Genomic DNA, 14,594 nt, shown 5'->3' with positions numbered 1-14,594 from the left:
CACTTGAGGCTGGTGATGAGATCAATTTACCCGTTGGAGGCGGTGTAAGAACCACAGCCTCAACAGCAGCTCCACTGTCAAAAAAAGCGCTTGCATTTTATATTAAAAAAACCCCCAATAAAATCGTTTTCTTCCAGTATAGAATAATTATAATAATGTTTCAATAATTTCAAAACGCCATTTGGATTGAGGCACAGTGGGTTTATTTGACTGTTCTGTATAAACGACCAAGTGCATCACAAATGACAACACACGTATGATGGCAGCAAAAAATGATCAAGCCACGTGTGTGAAACACTTTGAATGTTGCAAAAACATGTGACCATTGAGTGTGGTAGAATGCTCTTATACTGTTCCCATTGTATTATTTTGTTGTGGAAAAACAACAGTGGGCTGAACTTTAAGAAACTAAAATGTGTATGGATTTGCCATCAATTCTTGTTTGTTTATACACATATTTAATTTACACTTGATTATCTTGCAAGAAGTTAGAGGAATCTGGAAAACCTCAGGTACCCCGGTATTTATCTCTGAGTCACACTGGTTGAAGCTTGGGCTAAAGATGTCCTGGATTGATTTCAGGTCAGTGAGTCAGATTTTTCAAAATGAACCAAAATTGACTATGACTTGCAACCACAAATTATATGATCATTAAAATGAATCGCTACACCCCTAAATAGAGATAAGTTAGCAAGACTGTACTTTCTTCTAAAAACTTTGGATTATAACGGATTGTTTTTAGTATGTTTTTTTCTTGCAATTCTACAAAAATATTGTTTGCATAGATTTAAGATTGAATTTGACTCGATACGTTCTTAATCTGCATCCAAATTCATTGTTTTACTTCTGTTAGTGATCTTTTTTTATTTGAATCAGTTTAAAAATCAATAAATACATTCAAGAGAAAGACAGACAGAAATGAGAGACTGGCATAACAGTGTGACACACTACACCTCCACCAGTTATTGGTTTCAACAATCCCAGGCGCTTGGCAACAATCTAACTCTCCAGCCAGGAGGAGTTGAGCTTCAATTACAGATTTTATAAAAATGCAAGTTGGTAGTCATTTCTGCAGTAAATGAGTGGTGGGCAAGAAATTAAATGATTATCTGTAATCTCACATGATACTTTAGCAATTATCTAAACTGATACATTTAAAGAGAATGAACAGAAAGAGTATCTTGAATAATAAAACAAAAACCCAGACATTTAGAGGCAAAAACTATTCATCCAAATCTGACTGGGCTTGCTGTTAAAGCCTCAGTGACCCAAAATCAATAAAGAAAAAGGGCAAATAAGCTGCTGAACACAGGTTTTAATTTAATTCTCTCCTTGCCCTTCTAATATATGCATTTTCACAAGAGCTATGGAAACGACCACTCCATGAATGGCGGGGATTTGAATGTGCTAATTGCAATACGAGGGTCTCCAACACCTTCATGACTGACAACAGTGCTGCGTGGGAACCAAAGCAGCTTGTCTAGATCTTATGGTCACTAATGGGGCTGCAGCATAGATCTGAGGTCGTTAGAGGAGCCCCCCCCCCCCCCCCCCCCCCCCCCCCCCCCCAATAAAAATGAACACAAACCCTCTTTGTTGTCAGGGAGTCCAGTTCATATCTCCAAAGACTTTTCATGAGGCCACCTGCAGTTTTTGTTTTTAGATATTTTAATGATGCAGCCCAAAATGAGAGAACATTATGAGATCAGTGAGCCTGAACTTTTGAAACCCACAATTCAACAACCTGTTTTTCTTGCACCAGATGTCTCAGCTGTACAATGTCCCTGCCTTCAAGAATTACCTTCTTCCTTTGAAGGGAACGGCAAACACTCTGCTGGAGCGTCATTTCAAGGCCTTGGCAAATATCATTGCTGACAATGACGCATCAGATTAGGCTGGATAAAAGCCAAACTATTTGGCCTGCTCTAACTCAAGGACAGACGGGAGAAAGCCTCTCTGGATGAATAAAAATATTTAAAAAAACAACAAAATGCATAGTATGAGATCACTTGTATATTAATAAGTGCTGATTCTTCCACTGTAACTATTAGGAATTAATGATCTATGTTTGGAATGTGCTCTCTGAAAGTGCAAGTTTAAAAGCCCAGCTCTGGTTTATGGTGTTTGCACTTCCAACCTGCACAGATGAGCCTGTGAATACTGACGTGTTCAGAGCCGACAGACTGAAACCGTGGTGACGTGGTCTCAGGCAGACAAGAACATACTATCACCACAAGGAGAAGATCAGATCACCATGGTTACTCAGAGTAATAAGGTCAGAGTATGAGACGGGATGCTATTCTCTTAACAAAACTATTAAAGCCCTTCTCTACCTATTCAGTGGTTGTTCCGGCTTTATTAATTCTTTGGATTGCCATCTAGCTGTGCTTAAAAAAAGGAATTTGAATTATTTATTTCATCTGGTTAATGCGTTACTCATGAATATGAAGGTAGCAGTGCAAAAATAGTCCTTTACTGAACCATGCAGGGGTGAGAGGCCTTCATAGTCTCTGCAGCCATCTTCATAAAATGACAAAGCACGGTCTATGGTGACTAAAAATAGATCCGTTCAGCAGTCCGTTTGCAGAAGACACGAGTGAAAATCTTGGCAATTATAGAACACAATTATCTCAGAAGGGAAACATTGACTTTTGTAATTATACAAGCAATTTAAGTCCTAACAGATGCTACAGTAAAACAAGTATTTTCTGCAATGCTGACGCAACACACTAACTGGTTCAATTATGTGGTGAAAGACAAAAACAGAAATATATCTGTGGGAAGTGAAGTTAGCCATTTTGTGAAATACTTCAGTTGTAAATCTTTTTTTCCTCCTTTACAGCAGAAAAACAAGTCATCGAAAAGCCAAATAAGATATAATCCTGTTATTATCTATTCAAATAAGAGGAAAAAGTAGTAAGTGTGGTTTAAAAAAAAAGGTCCTTTGGGCATCAAAAACAATGCTGCCTGCACTTCATATTTGAAAAATCAAACAACATGAATACAATGAGGAGCTTGGGATGTTTATTAAATGTGAGTTCTAAACTTTGTGTGCGAAAGATTTGATCCTGAGACACTGAGGTTCACCAATACTTAACCCTAGTATTTTCCCACAACACTACACTAAGAAAAGAACATGTACATGGTCATTGTTCCTGCAGAAAAGTTAAAGTATTTCCTGGAAATGTTGAGCGCGCAGCTAATAGAAAACTACCATAAACACAACAGCTTTATCTTCCAGAAGGAAAAGTCAAAAGCTACAGAGCGTTGTACTCCACACACTTTGATGGATCTGTTGTAAAGTGTTTCTGGCAGATGGTCATTAGCCTCTTGAGCCCCTGTGGAGAAAGAAGACATCCTCCAGTTAGGAATAACATTTTCATTTCAACATTAAAAGGGACTTTGTTGAATCCAGTTTAGGACATGACAGTCTGGTTAAACATGAGGCATGCAAAAATCATGTTTTAGATTTGTCCCAAGTAGGTCTTTACAGCAGGGATTAAAGAACAGTCATAGGAACGTTATGAAAATCAAACGTTAAGGAAGAAAAATAACAACAAGAACTTTTTTTTTCCTTTAAGCTAAAAGACAGACAAAAAGAGACAAAACGTATCTATTTTTAGACAAACATACAGTAATTGACAAACTACTGTCTGAAATCTCATTAATTAATAACTTTCCTTTATTAAATACTGACAAAAAGCAAAATTGGAATCTGACTAAAGAGGAAAACATTTTCATTAGTTAATATTTTGACTCAAAGAAACCCCGCAGAATAAATACAAAGGAAGAGGAAAAAAAAATCGACATGGGATCTTTGAGATCTTGAGATATTTTCCCCAAAACGAAGTGTCAAGGAGCTCATTTTAAAGGCATTCTCAGTGGACTTCTAATTATGATTAAGCTGTTTTTAGCCCAAATCAAAAACACCTGAGTCATTTTTGCTTTAAACGAACATTATGTGTAATCTATAATTTCATTTCTACAAAAAGAGTTAGCAGAATTGTTTTTTGTTTTGTTTTGTCCTGAATGTTAAATGTAAACATACTTCAAAATGACCCAAAATATAAAATCCAGTACTTCTAACAGTTGCGGTGACAATAAAACAGTGTTTTCCAAAGTCAGACTGCAGATTTTAACCTTGGATCTCACCTGAATGTATTTCCTCTGCGTCTCATCGTTGAGAACGTGGGCCACGTGTTTGGAAAAGATCTTTTCTCGTCCAGTACGAGCGTGGATACCAACCATTGTTACACCAATGGGCCATGGAGCATTCCCGATAGCCATCTGAAGATATGCATCATTTGCCTGGAACAGATTTGTTAACAGTTATTTGTAGTAAACATTTAAAAGAGGAAGTGGATAAAAAAAGCTCGCATACCTTCACATATTCCCTTTCCAACATAAATTTTATGATGTCTGTGATTGACTCTTTGATGTCAGCAGGTAAATTCTGAAAGAAATGAAAGGATTTTTCCTAAAATTAAATCCAAACTTCTGAGCTTGCATTGCAGACGGTTCTGCTGTCAAAACAGTTACCTTCTTTCTGAGCTTCCGGAACAAAGGCCTGAGATAAGACTCCGTCTGTGAGTGTGTGGCACTGGCCAGCTTGCCCTGAACGCTGCGCTTGACCAGATCTTCCCGACTGTTCAGATCTTTAGCCCAAACGCCAAGAAGAAACTGCAATGCAGCGAGGGGAAATACAGGCTAAAATAGTTTACTTAAGTATTTGTGGACAACAAAACATCCTACTTTTAAACATATGGGTTTTGAAACTCTATCATTCCTGTTAAATAGGAAAATTAGCCATTTCGATAAAAACTTTAATAAATCAATAACACAAACATCAGCCGGGGAAATACTGAAGACATTTTATCCAACAGCTCCCTCTACATAGAAAGGTGGACATGCATTGCTTTGCCTTACCCTTAAAACCTTGTGGATAACATCCTGGTCTCCACTGTCATCCCCTGTTCCCAGGGTTTTTCCAAGAACCTAAACAGTAATTATGATATCAAACTTAAAAAAAATCAAACTCAAGAGAAAACACAATATTACAGTAAAAACCCTACCCACCCTTCACCCTTCCCACTCCCCTCTGTTAAAACTTATGACCCATGACCCCCACGTACAATGAATAATGACTCTGTAACTGTAAAAATAAATAAATAAATAAATAAACAATAAATAAAGAAATAAACAAGTAAGGCATGGCTCTGCTGTGAGGAAACAGTATTTGGGAATCCTTTCATACCAGGAGCCAGCTTGGCCATGGGAGCATCGCCACAGCGCCCCCCCAGACTGGAACAGCATCGGGGTCCACTTCACAGCCGTGAGGCTGCAAAGTTAAACTCCAGCTGCCCCAGCAAGGGCGACAACCGCGGCAACAACCACCGACCAAGCCAGCAAGCCCTGGAGGAAAAGATCCCCACAAGAAACACTGGGGCTAAAATCATGATAAGATACTAAAATTAAAGACATAAGATGTTTATAAAAATAAAATTGAGAATAAGATGCATAAAATGAAATTAAATACATAAAATAACCTATACTAAAACTAATAGAATAAATTAGCAGTTACAATCAAATAAAAGCTAAATTAAAAAGGTGAGTCTTGAGCCTCTTTTTAAAAACCTCTACAGTCTCTGCGGCCCTGAGGTTCTCCGGAAGGCTGTTCCACAGGCGAGGACCGTAATGGCAGAACAAAGCCTCACCATAAGTTTTGGTCCTCACCTTAGGAACAACTAAGAGGCCAGCAGGAGGACCTCAGGGTCCACGAGGGCTCATGCTTCAAAATAATATCATTTAAATAAGAAGGCCCAAGACCATAAAAACATTTATAAACCATTAAAAGAATTTTAAAATCAATCCTGAAATGCACAGGGAGCCAATGCAGCCATTTTAAAACTGGTGTAATGTGTTCCCGCCCTCTGGTCCTCGTCAGAACTCGTGCCGCTGAGTTCTGCAATGGCTGTAGATTTGAAATAGACTTTTTGGGTAAACCAGAGAGCAGGGCATTACAATAATCTTACCGACTGAAAATAAAAGCATGCTTCAGCAACTCTGTGCTGGCTAGAGAGAGGAACGGGCGGACTCTGGCAATGTTTTTAAGAAGGTAAAATTCTGTCTTAACGACATTTTTAATGTGTGGGATAAATGTTAGCTCAGAGTCAAAAAGTACGCCCAGGTTTCTCACACATTGAGAAGGTTTAAAATTATGAAGATGTGGTAAAATCATCTCTCTCTTGTCTTCAGAACCGAGGATGATTAAAACTTCAGTTTTGTCCTGGTTGAGCTGTAAGACGTTTTCTGCCATCCATGACTTTATATCTAAAATACAGTTTAAAAGAGTGTTAACAGGTTCAAGGTCATCAGGAGACACGGCGAGGTAAAGCTGTGTATCATCAGCATAGCTGCCATGTCCCCTGATGACCTCCCCAAGAGGCAACATATATAAATTAAACAGTATTGGACCTAAAATCGACCCTTGGGGAACCCCACAACTAATTTCATGGATTCCTGAAGAGCACGTATCCATACTTACATAAAAGTGTCGATCTGTAAGGTAAGAGTAAAACCACTAAAGAACATTTCCAGAGAGGCCCACTAGAATCCTAAGTTATTCTAAGATCATTAACGATCTTTAAAAGAGCCATCTCTGTACTATGGTTTATCCTAAAAACAGACTGATATGTCTCTAAAAGTTTTTGGGTAATTAAAAACTCACACAGTTGAGTAGCGACACTTTTTTCTATAATTTTACTTAAAAATGGTAAGTTGGATACGGGTCTATAGTTATCCAGAGTTTTCGGGTCTAATTGACTCTTTTTCAGAAGGGGCCTCACCACTGCCATCTTACAGGCAGAGACCCCCGTCTGAAGAGAGCAGTTTACTATGTTTAAAAGCTCTGACTCAAAGAATCCATTAAATGTTTTAAAAAGTGAAGTGGGAATGGGATCTAAAAGGCAGGTTGTAATGTTTACTTGGGATACAACTCGACCAAGCATCTCTGCATCAACCAGGACAAAATTCCCCAGTGTTTCTTCTGGTAAAAACAATGCTGGTGATCTGTTAAGATCAGTGTATTGCATGGATGAAATGTTTGATCTTATAGCATTGATTTTACCCATGAAGTGGTCTGCAAAGTCCTCACATGCAGCATTAGATGATGGCATGGAGGACTTGTTAAAGTCTTTGTTTATTAAAATATCAATTGTTTTTAAAAGATATTTGGGGTTGTTTTTATTTCTGAAATGATTTTTGAAAAATAGGAGGTTCTGGCTCGTTTAACGGAGTTATTGTAAATTTTGAGTTGTTCTTTTAAAATGTCTTTATGAATTATTAATTTCGTCTTCCTGTATCTCCTCTCTGCCCTCCTGCTATTCGGCTTCGAACCCTTAATGTCATCAGTCTTCCATGGGATTTTAGGAGTGGTTCTTAATCCACTGCATCTATGGAAGACGGAAGTCTGTTATAAAAAGGATCAACAATAAAATCACAGGGTGCAGGTAAAATCTGAGCAGGAGTTTGCTTAAAAATATCAATAAAACTTGCAGCCACTTCAGGAGTTAAATACCGTTTCCTCACAGTTCTCACTGAGGCTTCCTGCTGGATTTGACTGGTGACATTAGAAATCACACAATAATGCTCTGATATGGCCAAGTCAACAACAGAAGCAACCTTCACTTCCATTTAAATACCACAAAAAGTGACAAAGCTACCGTATTTTCTGGAGTGTAAGTTGCAAGAGCCAAAAAATGCATAATTAAGAAGAATTAAATATTTACAATTCGCTCTGGAATCTAAGCTGTAGCTTTGGAACAAATCCACCACCAAACAAATCTGCTACATTGACTGTATATCTCATTTACAACACATGGAAGACACGGATGACGTTGGGAGATCAGGTTAATTTATTTTGAAGAGCTCTACAAAAGTATCAGTAACCATGTCTCCGTGTCTGGGTTCCTGACATCTTTCAGTCATTTTTTTTGTTAGGCTGATCGTTGCCTTCTATGCTGCAGGACCTGCGTCTGAATGACAGCGCTTTCAGCTGTACTTCCGTCTCTCTGTAACCCAGTTTGATGACTTGATGTCCCGCATTAGTCCAAGGAGGGAACAATTAATAAAATAATAATGCCTTGATGGAAATGAGAATCAGACTCTGTATGTTTTGGATGGCACTTCCTCAGTGTTGCTGTGTGTGGCAAATACTGATACACTCACCTACAGCGCCCTCTAGCAGTTGTTGTTGGGAAACAACCGCTAAAGGGCAACCAGTTGTTAGTGGGAATTTTTTTTTGGGGGGGGGGGGAATCCCATATTAGTCCCTGAGCATAAGTCACACCTCTGGCCAAACTGTATAAATAAACAGCGACTTATACTCCAGATAATACGGTATTTAGTGACTTGTGTGTCCTGGTGCATTTGCCTGTGCACTGTACCTCCAGCTCCTCTATAGTGGTGTTCTCTTCGTGTACCTTCAGGTCGTGTTGCGTGTCCACCTCCCCTGCCTCTGTTCCTCCTACTATCTCATTTAAGTACTGCTGGTCGATCTTGTCCATGGCTGCTTTTAAGTCGTTTCGCAGACCCTATGGCCAAAGAGAGAAGTCAACATAAAGAAAAGTGTCAGACCTTCTAAGTCAGACGATTGTTTTCAGCCTTTCTAAATCATCAGAATTACAACAAGCTTCTTTAAGATCTTCTCCTTCACCTTGTTCACTTCTGGGGTAAGAATTTCAATTTTCCTGAGTCTCTGGAAGGCATCATAATCCGACTCTCCAAACAATCGGATTGGTTCCCCTCGTTCTCGAAGTCGCCGAATAACCTGGATAAATATGAGAAAGTAGAACATACAGCATGTAAAACGCTCAAAGAAAGCATCCTTGAAGACAAAAGGGGCAGCTGTCATGCGTGGCCTCACCTCCTGTCGTGACAGCGTCATCGGGAGCTTCTCCTCTGTTAGTTCTAATTCTAAAACTGGGTTCGATGAGCTGGACGGCTCGTCGTCCTCCTTATGATCAATCTTCAGAACAACGTTGAAAGAACAGACCGGTATTAATAAAGATGCATAGGAAAAAAACTGACATGTTAATCAGCTCAAAACAGTGTCACTGCAAATACAGCCATGAAGCAAAACTGAGGTTTTCAAGGAAATATATGAATGAAATGAGACTGCAGATAAAGCCATTAAATGAATCAATCCAAGATGTTCAGGCTTTCAACTAACTTAAGATGAACTAAATCTGGAAAATTTAACCAACTGGTATCACTTCCCAAACAATTTTAATTTAGTCTTACTGTTTGTATTATTTTGTAAAATAATACTTAAATTAAAAGAGTTTAATAACAAGAAGACCTTAACTTTTACAGAGCTTAATAAAGTCTTGAGTCAAGTTTCATAACACGTGTTCACATCGTAACCTTTTTAGCAAATTTCAATTAAAAAAAAAACTTAACAGTACAGGAGTTAGAATTAATACTTATGCATCTCTAAATAAGTGTTATTATAATAGTTTCAACAAATTTTAAAGCTTCATAAAAGCAAACATGTGAGTGACAATTTGCAATGACAATCATACCAGATCATGCTTTCATGAAAACATGCACAGGGACCAATTAGACTGTTGTTTCAGAAGCACGGTCACAGACAAATATGCAACCGAAACAAAAAGCCTTCAAACAAACAACAGATAACAAAAAACAAAGAAGAAAAAGAAATGACAAACAGACACCCACACAGCTTCAGAACTGAAGCGTTTCAAGCGCTGAACAAACTTGGAGAAAAAAAAATGATCTTATTTACAAAAAAGCTATCTAATGAAACAAAAATACTTGTGTTTAATTTAAATATAGAAGAATGTGTCACAGATCATTTGCAAAAACAAAAAGCAAAGCTTTATTTAAAAAAAAACAACTATAAACAGTCCAAAATAATTCTTTTTTAGCTCAATGTCATGCTGACATCCACAGCATGTGTGACTTCCTTTCCTTGTTGAGCTGCTTTTAACATTTCATTTTCCCACAAAATTACCTCATTTTATAGTTTCCAATGTAAACCAAAGGAACAATGCTATGTCAAAGGATAATTAAGCATGGAGCACTGTGAACATTGGAAAAATGTCAGAAGATCTTCTGATTTGCACCTCATACCTAAACACTACGGTAGTTATTTGAATTAAGACAACATTTTTACAAATTTCCAAAAAACAAAAACAACCTTCGACAAAAGTAAATTTACTGAGCATATTAAAAAATAAAAAAAGAAGTTCCTTTCATTTTCTTTTTACGAACAAACGCATCAACAATAAATGTGATGTTTGTTAGAGAACTGAATGAGAAACAGTCGTAAATATTTCTTGTTATCAGCCAGACATTCGGAGCTTGATTGACCTTGTGGTCCTGCATATTATATATTATACAAAATAAAGACGGCAAAGAAAACCTTTTTGTCTTTCATAACAGTGTTCTCATCTCTGTGATCCATTTAACATCAACTGCAGCTGGCCCTGAAATCCAATGTCCATCTGATCATTTACATTCACTTCTTTCAGTAGCCTCATTTGGAAAGAGAACCTAGCTTTCACATCCATATAAGTAAAACAGTTTTTAGTATTCAACCCTTTAGATGGAGTTTCCTCTCCACATTTACTCATCGTTTGCTCAGTAAGAATGACACTAAATAAAATGATCTGCTGGTTTTGTGAGTCCTTAGGCAACAGCCATCGCACTGCTACCCATCTGAGTCTCCCTGGGCCTTGAAAACACAGGGTTTTGTCAGGAAGAGTATCCGCTGTAAAAACTTTCTGCCAAACCTCTGTGAATCAGTGAAAGCTGATTCGCTGTGGCGATCCCTGACGGGATGTGCCAAAATTTGAACGAACAGCTTCATTTATACAGTCAAGACAGTCTGGCCTTATTGCAATGATCTGGTGTGAGTTGTATTATAAATGTAGCTTTAAGTAACATGGCAAAAAACCTTGGAGTTTTCTTTGATGTGGATCTTAACTTCAAAACACAACTAAGATTGTTTTTTTCATTTAAAAAATTATTATCTGAGTGAGAACTTTTCTACAAAGGATCAGCGCAGAGATTTGAATCCATGCTTTTATCATGTTTAGACTGAACTATTGTAATGCTCTTTTATCTTGTCTTCCAACACAGTCTATCAACACATTACAGTTCGTCTCAGCTGCACGTGTTTTAACCAATACAAGCATGAGAGCACACATCACTCCTGTCTTTATAGTCTCTGCACTGGCTGTACTTTGTCAGCCTCAGGATTGATTTTAAGATTCTCCTCCTAGTATTTAAATGTCTTAGTGGACTGGGACCGTCCTTAATATCAGATCTCCTCAGTCCTTACAAACCCTCCAGAGTTCTCAAATCCTCAGGTTCTGCTCACTATGAGAAGCAGGATTCACGGCGAGGGCTCCTTTCAGTACCGTGGTCCTCATTTGTAGAATAACTTACCCGAGTGTCTGAGAGTTTCTGCTTATGTGAAGATTTTTAAATGTCATTAAAGACCTCTCTTAGCTTTTAAATAACTCATATAAATCAACATATTATTTGCGCTTTTATGTATTTATGGCTTTTCTGGTGTATCATTTGTATGTTTTTACCTCGTCTATCTTTTAGTCTATACAGTGCCTCCTCAAATTTTAGCCACATCAATTCCTCCTTTTATCTGTTCTTTTATTGTTGTTGCTTTTAGTCTTATGCGTGTTGTGGCTTTTATTGTTCTAACTGACGTTTATATACGTCTTTCATGTCAAGCACCTTGTGTTCGACAGCCTGTTGGTAAAAAGTCCTATCTAAATAAAGTGATTGATTGATTGATGAGGTTCTAGAATCTTTGTAATAAGTAATCAGTGACTTGTGACTCTTTGCGTTAGACCTTCGAATTGAGACGTCAGTTGTTTAGTAGACATTTTATAAACTGAATTCAAACGGAAATAAAAAAGTTGTTTGCCTGACCAAACAACTAAGTTCTCCGATAACAGCAACTGTTTGACAAATGTAACAAGCCTCAGCAGTTCACACCTGGAAAACCATGAGATTTGTGCTTGAACTTAACTGATCTCTAAATCAGCTGCACTGACACCTCCTGCATTGTGATTTTTGTGGTTACATGAAAGTAGAAAGGGATATATCTTCAATGCTGTCTTCACCTCCTAAAATGCACAAGGGGTCAAAAACAAGTTGATAGTGACTTTTTCTTTAGCTTCCTTTAGTGCCCAAAATAAGCCTTTTCAACCTGCTAGTATTGCTACACCACTATGAGAATGCAAAACATGTCAGAACAACCTCATCTGATGATTTTCTTAAGTTTCTAATAGGAAAATACACATAAGGGGTTTTAGAATTTACATTTACATAGATAAACCAATAAAGATCAAATTGGCTCCACCGAGGTGTTTCTATGTTCATCTTGACTCAGAAGATAAATGTCAGAATTGTGGCCAAGGAAGAGGAAGCTTTAGGTACACAGCATGTTAGATCCTTTTATCATGCATCCTTTTTGCAACCTTGCATTCCCATACCTGTCTCTCAGGAGTCTCTCTCTGCACCTACAGATGCAGGCAGCAGAGGCAAGTTGCAGAAAAACAGCACAATACACACAGTCACTTACATAAAGTCGAATATCAAAACTAGGCCATATTTTGTTTTCTGGCAAAAGTTTACGAACTTCATTGAATCACAGTCACACCATGCATAAAATTAAAGTGATTAAAATGTCTCTTAGAGTGTTAAAAGTTGGTATATGTGTTAGCAAGAGTGACAGAACATCAACCTTCAATCCACATCTTCTGTAGTAGTCCTCCTGCTCTTTCTGTGCAAGTTCTGCCCTTTTAAAGAATTTCTTGGAATCCTGCAATGACAAAAACAATTATTTTAAATGAAGGCAAATACTTAACGTTGGAAAAGTAATATATGTAGTAATACATGAAGACCACAGCAGTAGTACTATATATAATTCTGCCTTGTCTGCATTATCAAGAAAAGATGGCTACGTTTAAAAATCGTTGAAACATCCCATAATATAAAATAACAGATGGTTGTGTTATTTGGATCAAACTACATTTTTGAGGGAGACTGTTTTTACTTATGTAGAGCATTTTTCAGCAACTTTATTAATTAGCAAAAGATACATTCATTTGTTTGAATATCACCCAATAAAAAAAAGATCTAAAAGATTTAAGAATACTCATTGCAATCTTAGTAACCTTACAGTTGTTAGCTATTGGCTCAATATTTTAAAAGAAAAAAAGGAATTATATATATATATATATATATATATATATATATATATATATATATATATATATATATATATATATATATATTAAATGTTTAAATAAAACACAAGATAACGTAAAATACACTGAATTAAAAAAAAAAAACAATTAGTAATTGCAACCTGAAGGAAAAAAATGCAAAAGAACAGATAATCGAAAAACAAAATAAACATAAATTTAGTATTATAATGCCTATTTTATGCCTATATCTAGCAGAATTGTATCTTCAGTAACTTAAAAAAAACGGTTTAAGAATTAAAATTATAATTACATTTTATACGTTCATATACATATACATTACCCATATATTTTAATTCATATAAAGTTAGAAATTCTGTTAAAATGCAGTTTATTTTTCCACATGTATTCTGATATATTTTATGGATATTATGTACATTTAGGAAGTGTAAAAATGCTATAATGTTTTGTACGCATGCGCAATTGTTTTACGCCATGGGCGCTAAGCTAACAGTTGACGTAAATTTTTCAATTTTACTATTATTTTGTTCTACTTTTTACACATTCAAGATGCCGTTCATGATCGTTGATAACGCTTAGGTCAAACAAGTAAAGTACATAGTAAAGTACCGAATGAATATGAGCTAATGTTGGTTTAAAAAAAAGGTACCAGTCCTCTCAGACTCAGAACAGAACTAGCTACACCAAAAGAAACGTTACGAAACTAGATTATCTGTTTATTTATTTAAAGGCATGGCTACAGACATACTAAAGTGCATGGGATTTGTAATATTACTACTTTATATGTTTTTTAAAAAGAGCTTAACGTTGTTAAAAGACTGTCTATCGATGATCAAGCCAGCTCAGCTGAGCTAGCTAGCTACGAACGAAGTGCTAATTTAGTTAAGTAAGTGTGGAATTTTTAGACACTTACATCAACAAGCTGATTCTCTTCGAGGAGCTTTCTTTTTCTTGCTATTTCAGCTTTAAGTATATCCATTTTTACAAAGCTAATATGAGGAAATTAATGGTGAATATATCCAAAGTGTCCACGATACAGAGTTGTTGTGAAGCCGAATGGACCGGAAAATATTGAAAGACTGAACTTTCATTTTAAAAGTTGTGCGTTTTACTGCCGGGTTAACCTTTCAAAATAAAACGGCTTTGAAAAGACTGACAGACGTAAATGAATGATAAAGTTGTTTTTCAGTAAGTTGTTCTATTGCATTGAGGATTGCAGAAAAATTCAAGAAATCATGTTAGTTTTATTTTTTTCATCTGTTTTATTTTCAAAGTTTTAATTTAAACATTCCAGCTAAAAAATGGAAAGGTTTGAAA

The 14,594-nt window shown here is 36.7% G+C and overlaps 1 protein-coding gene across 4 annotated transcripts; it reads right to left on the bottom strand.

Annotated features, from left to right (window-relative positions):
- Positions 1–180: 180 nt before the first annotated feature.
- prpf18 (pre-mRNA processing factor 18) lies at positions 181–14,361 on the bottom strand. 4 transcript variants are annotated; one of them, XM_023955393.1, is made up of 12 exons: positions 14,191–14,360; positions 12,794–12,871; positions 12,543–12,569; positions 8,924–9,025; positions 8,714–8,827; positions 8,445–8,591; positions 4,927–4,995; positions 4,540–4,680; positions 4,382–4,453; positions 4,153–4,308; positions 3,258–3,338; positions 181–1,534 (listed from the first exon to the last, which is right to left on the bottom strand). In XM_023955393.1, the coding sequence occupies exons 1-11, from the start codon at positions 14,254–14,256 to the stop codon at positions 3,258–3,260; spliced, it is 1,053 nt and encodes a 350-aa protein (XP_023811161.1). In that variant the 5' UTR covers positions 14,257–14,360; the 3' UTR covers positions 181–1,534. The 4 variants fall into 4 exon arrangements, with proteins under 4 accessions (XP_023811161.1, XP_011474545.1, XP_011474546.1 ...); XM_011476243.3 differs by lacking the exon at positions 181–1,534 and having other exon boundaries at positions 2,452–3,338; positions 8,481–8,591; XM_011476244.3 differs by lacking the exons at positions 181–1,534; positions 12,543–12,569 and having other exon boundaries at positions 2,452–3,338; positions 8,481–8,591; positions 14,191–14,361.
- Positions 14,362–14,594: the final 233 nt, after the last annotated feature.

Source organism: Oryzias latipes, chromosome 6 (genome assembly GCF_002234675.1).
Source record: "Oryzias latipes chromosome 6, ASM223467v1".
Classification (NCBI taxonomy): domain Eukaryota; kingdom Metazoa; phylum Chordata; class Actinopteri; order Beloniformes; family Adrianichthyidae; genus Oryzias; species Oryzias latipes.
This window is presented reverse-complemented; position numbering and strand designations above follow the sequence as displayed.

Bases quoted from the DNA above. Each gene is read 5' to 3' on its own strand.
- prpf18 (XM_023955393.1), bottom strand. From the start codon at position 14,256: ATGGATATACTTAAAGCTGAAATAGCAAGAAAAAGAAAGCTCCTCGAA. The intron at 4,309-4,381 runs GTATGCGAGCTT...AATCTGTTCCAG, and splicing joins TGGAAAGGGAATATGTGAAG to GCAAATGATGCATATCTTCA. The intron at 3,339-4,152 runs GTGAGATCCAAG...CTTTCTCCACAG, and splicing joins CGCAGAGGAAATACATTCAG to GGGCTCAAGAGGCTAATGAC.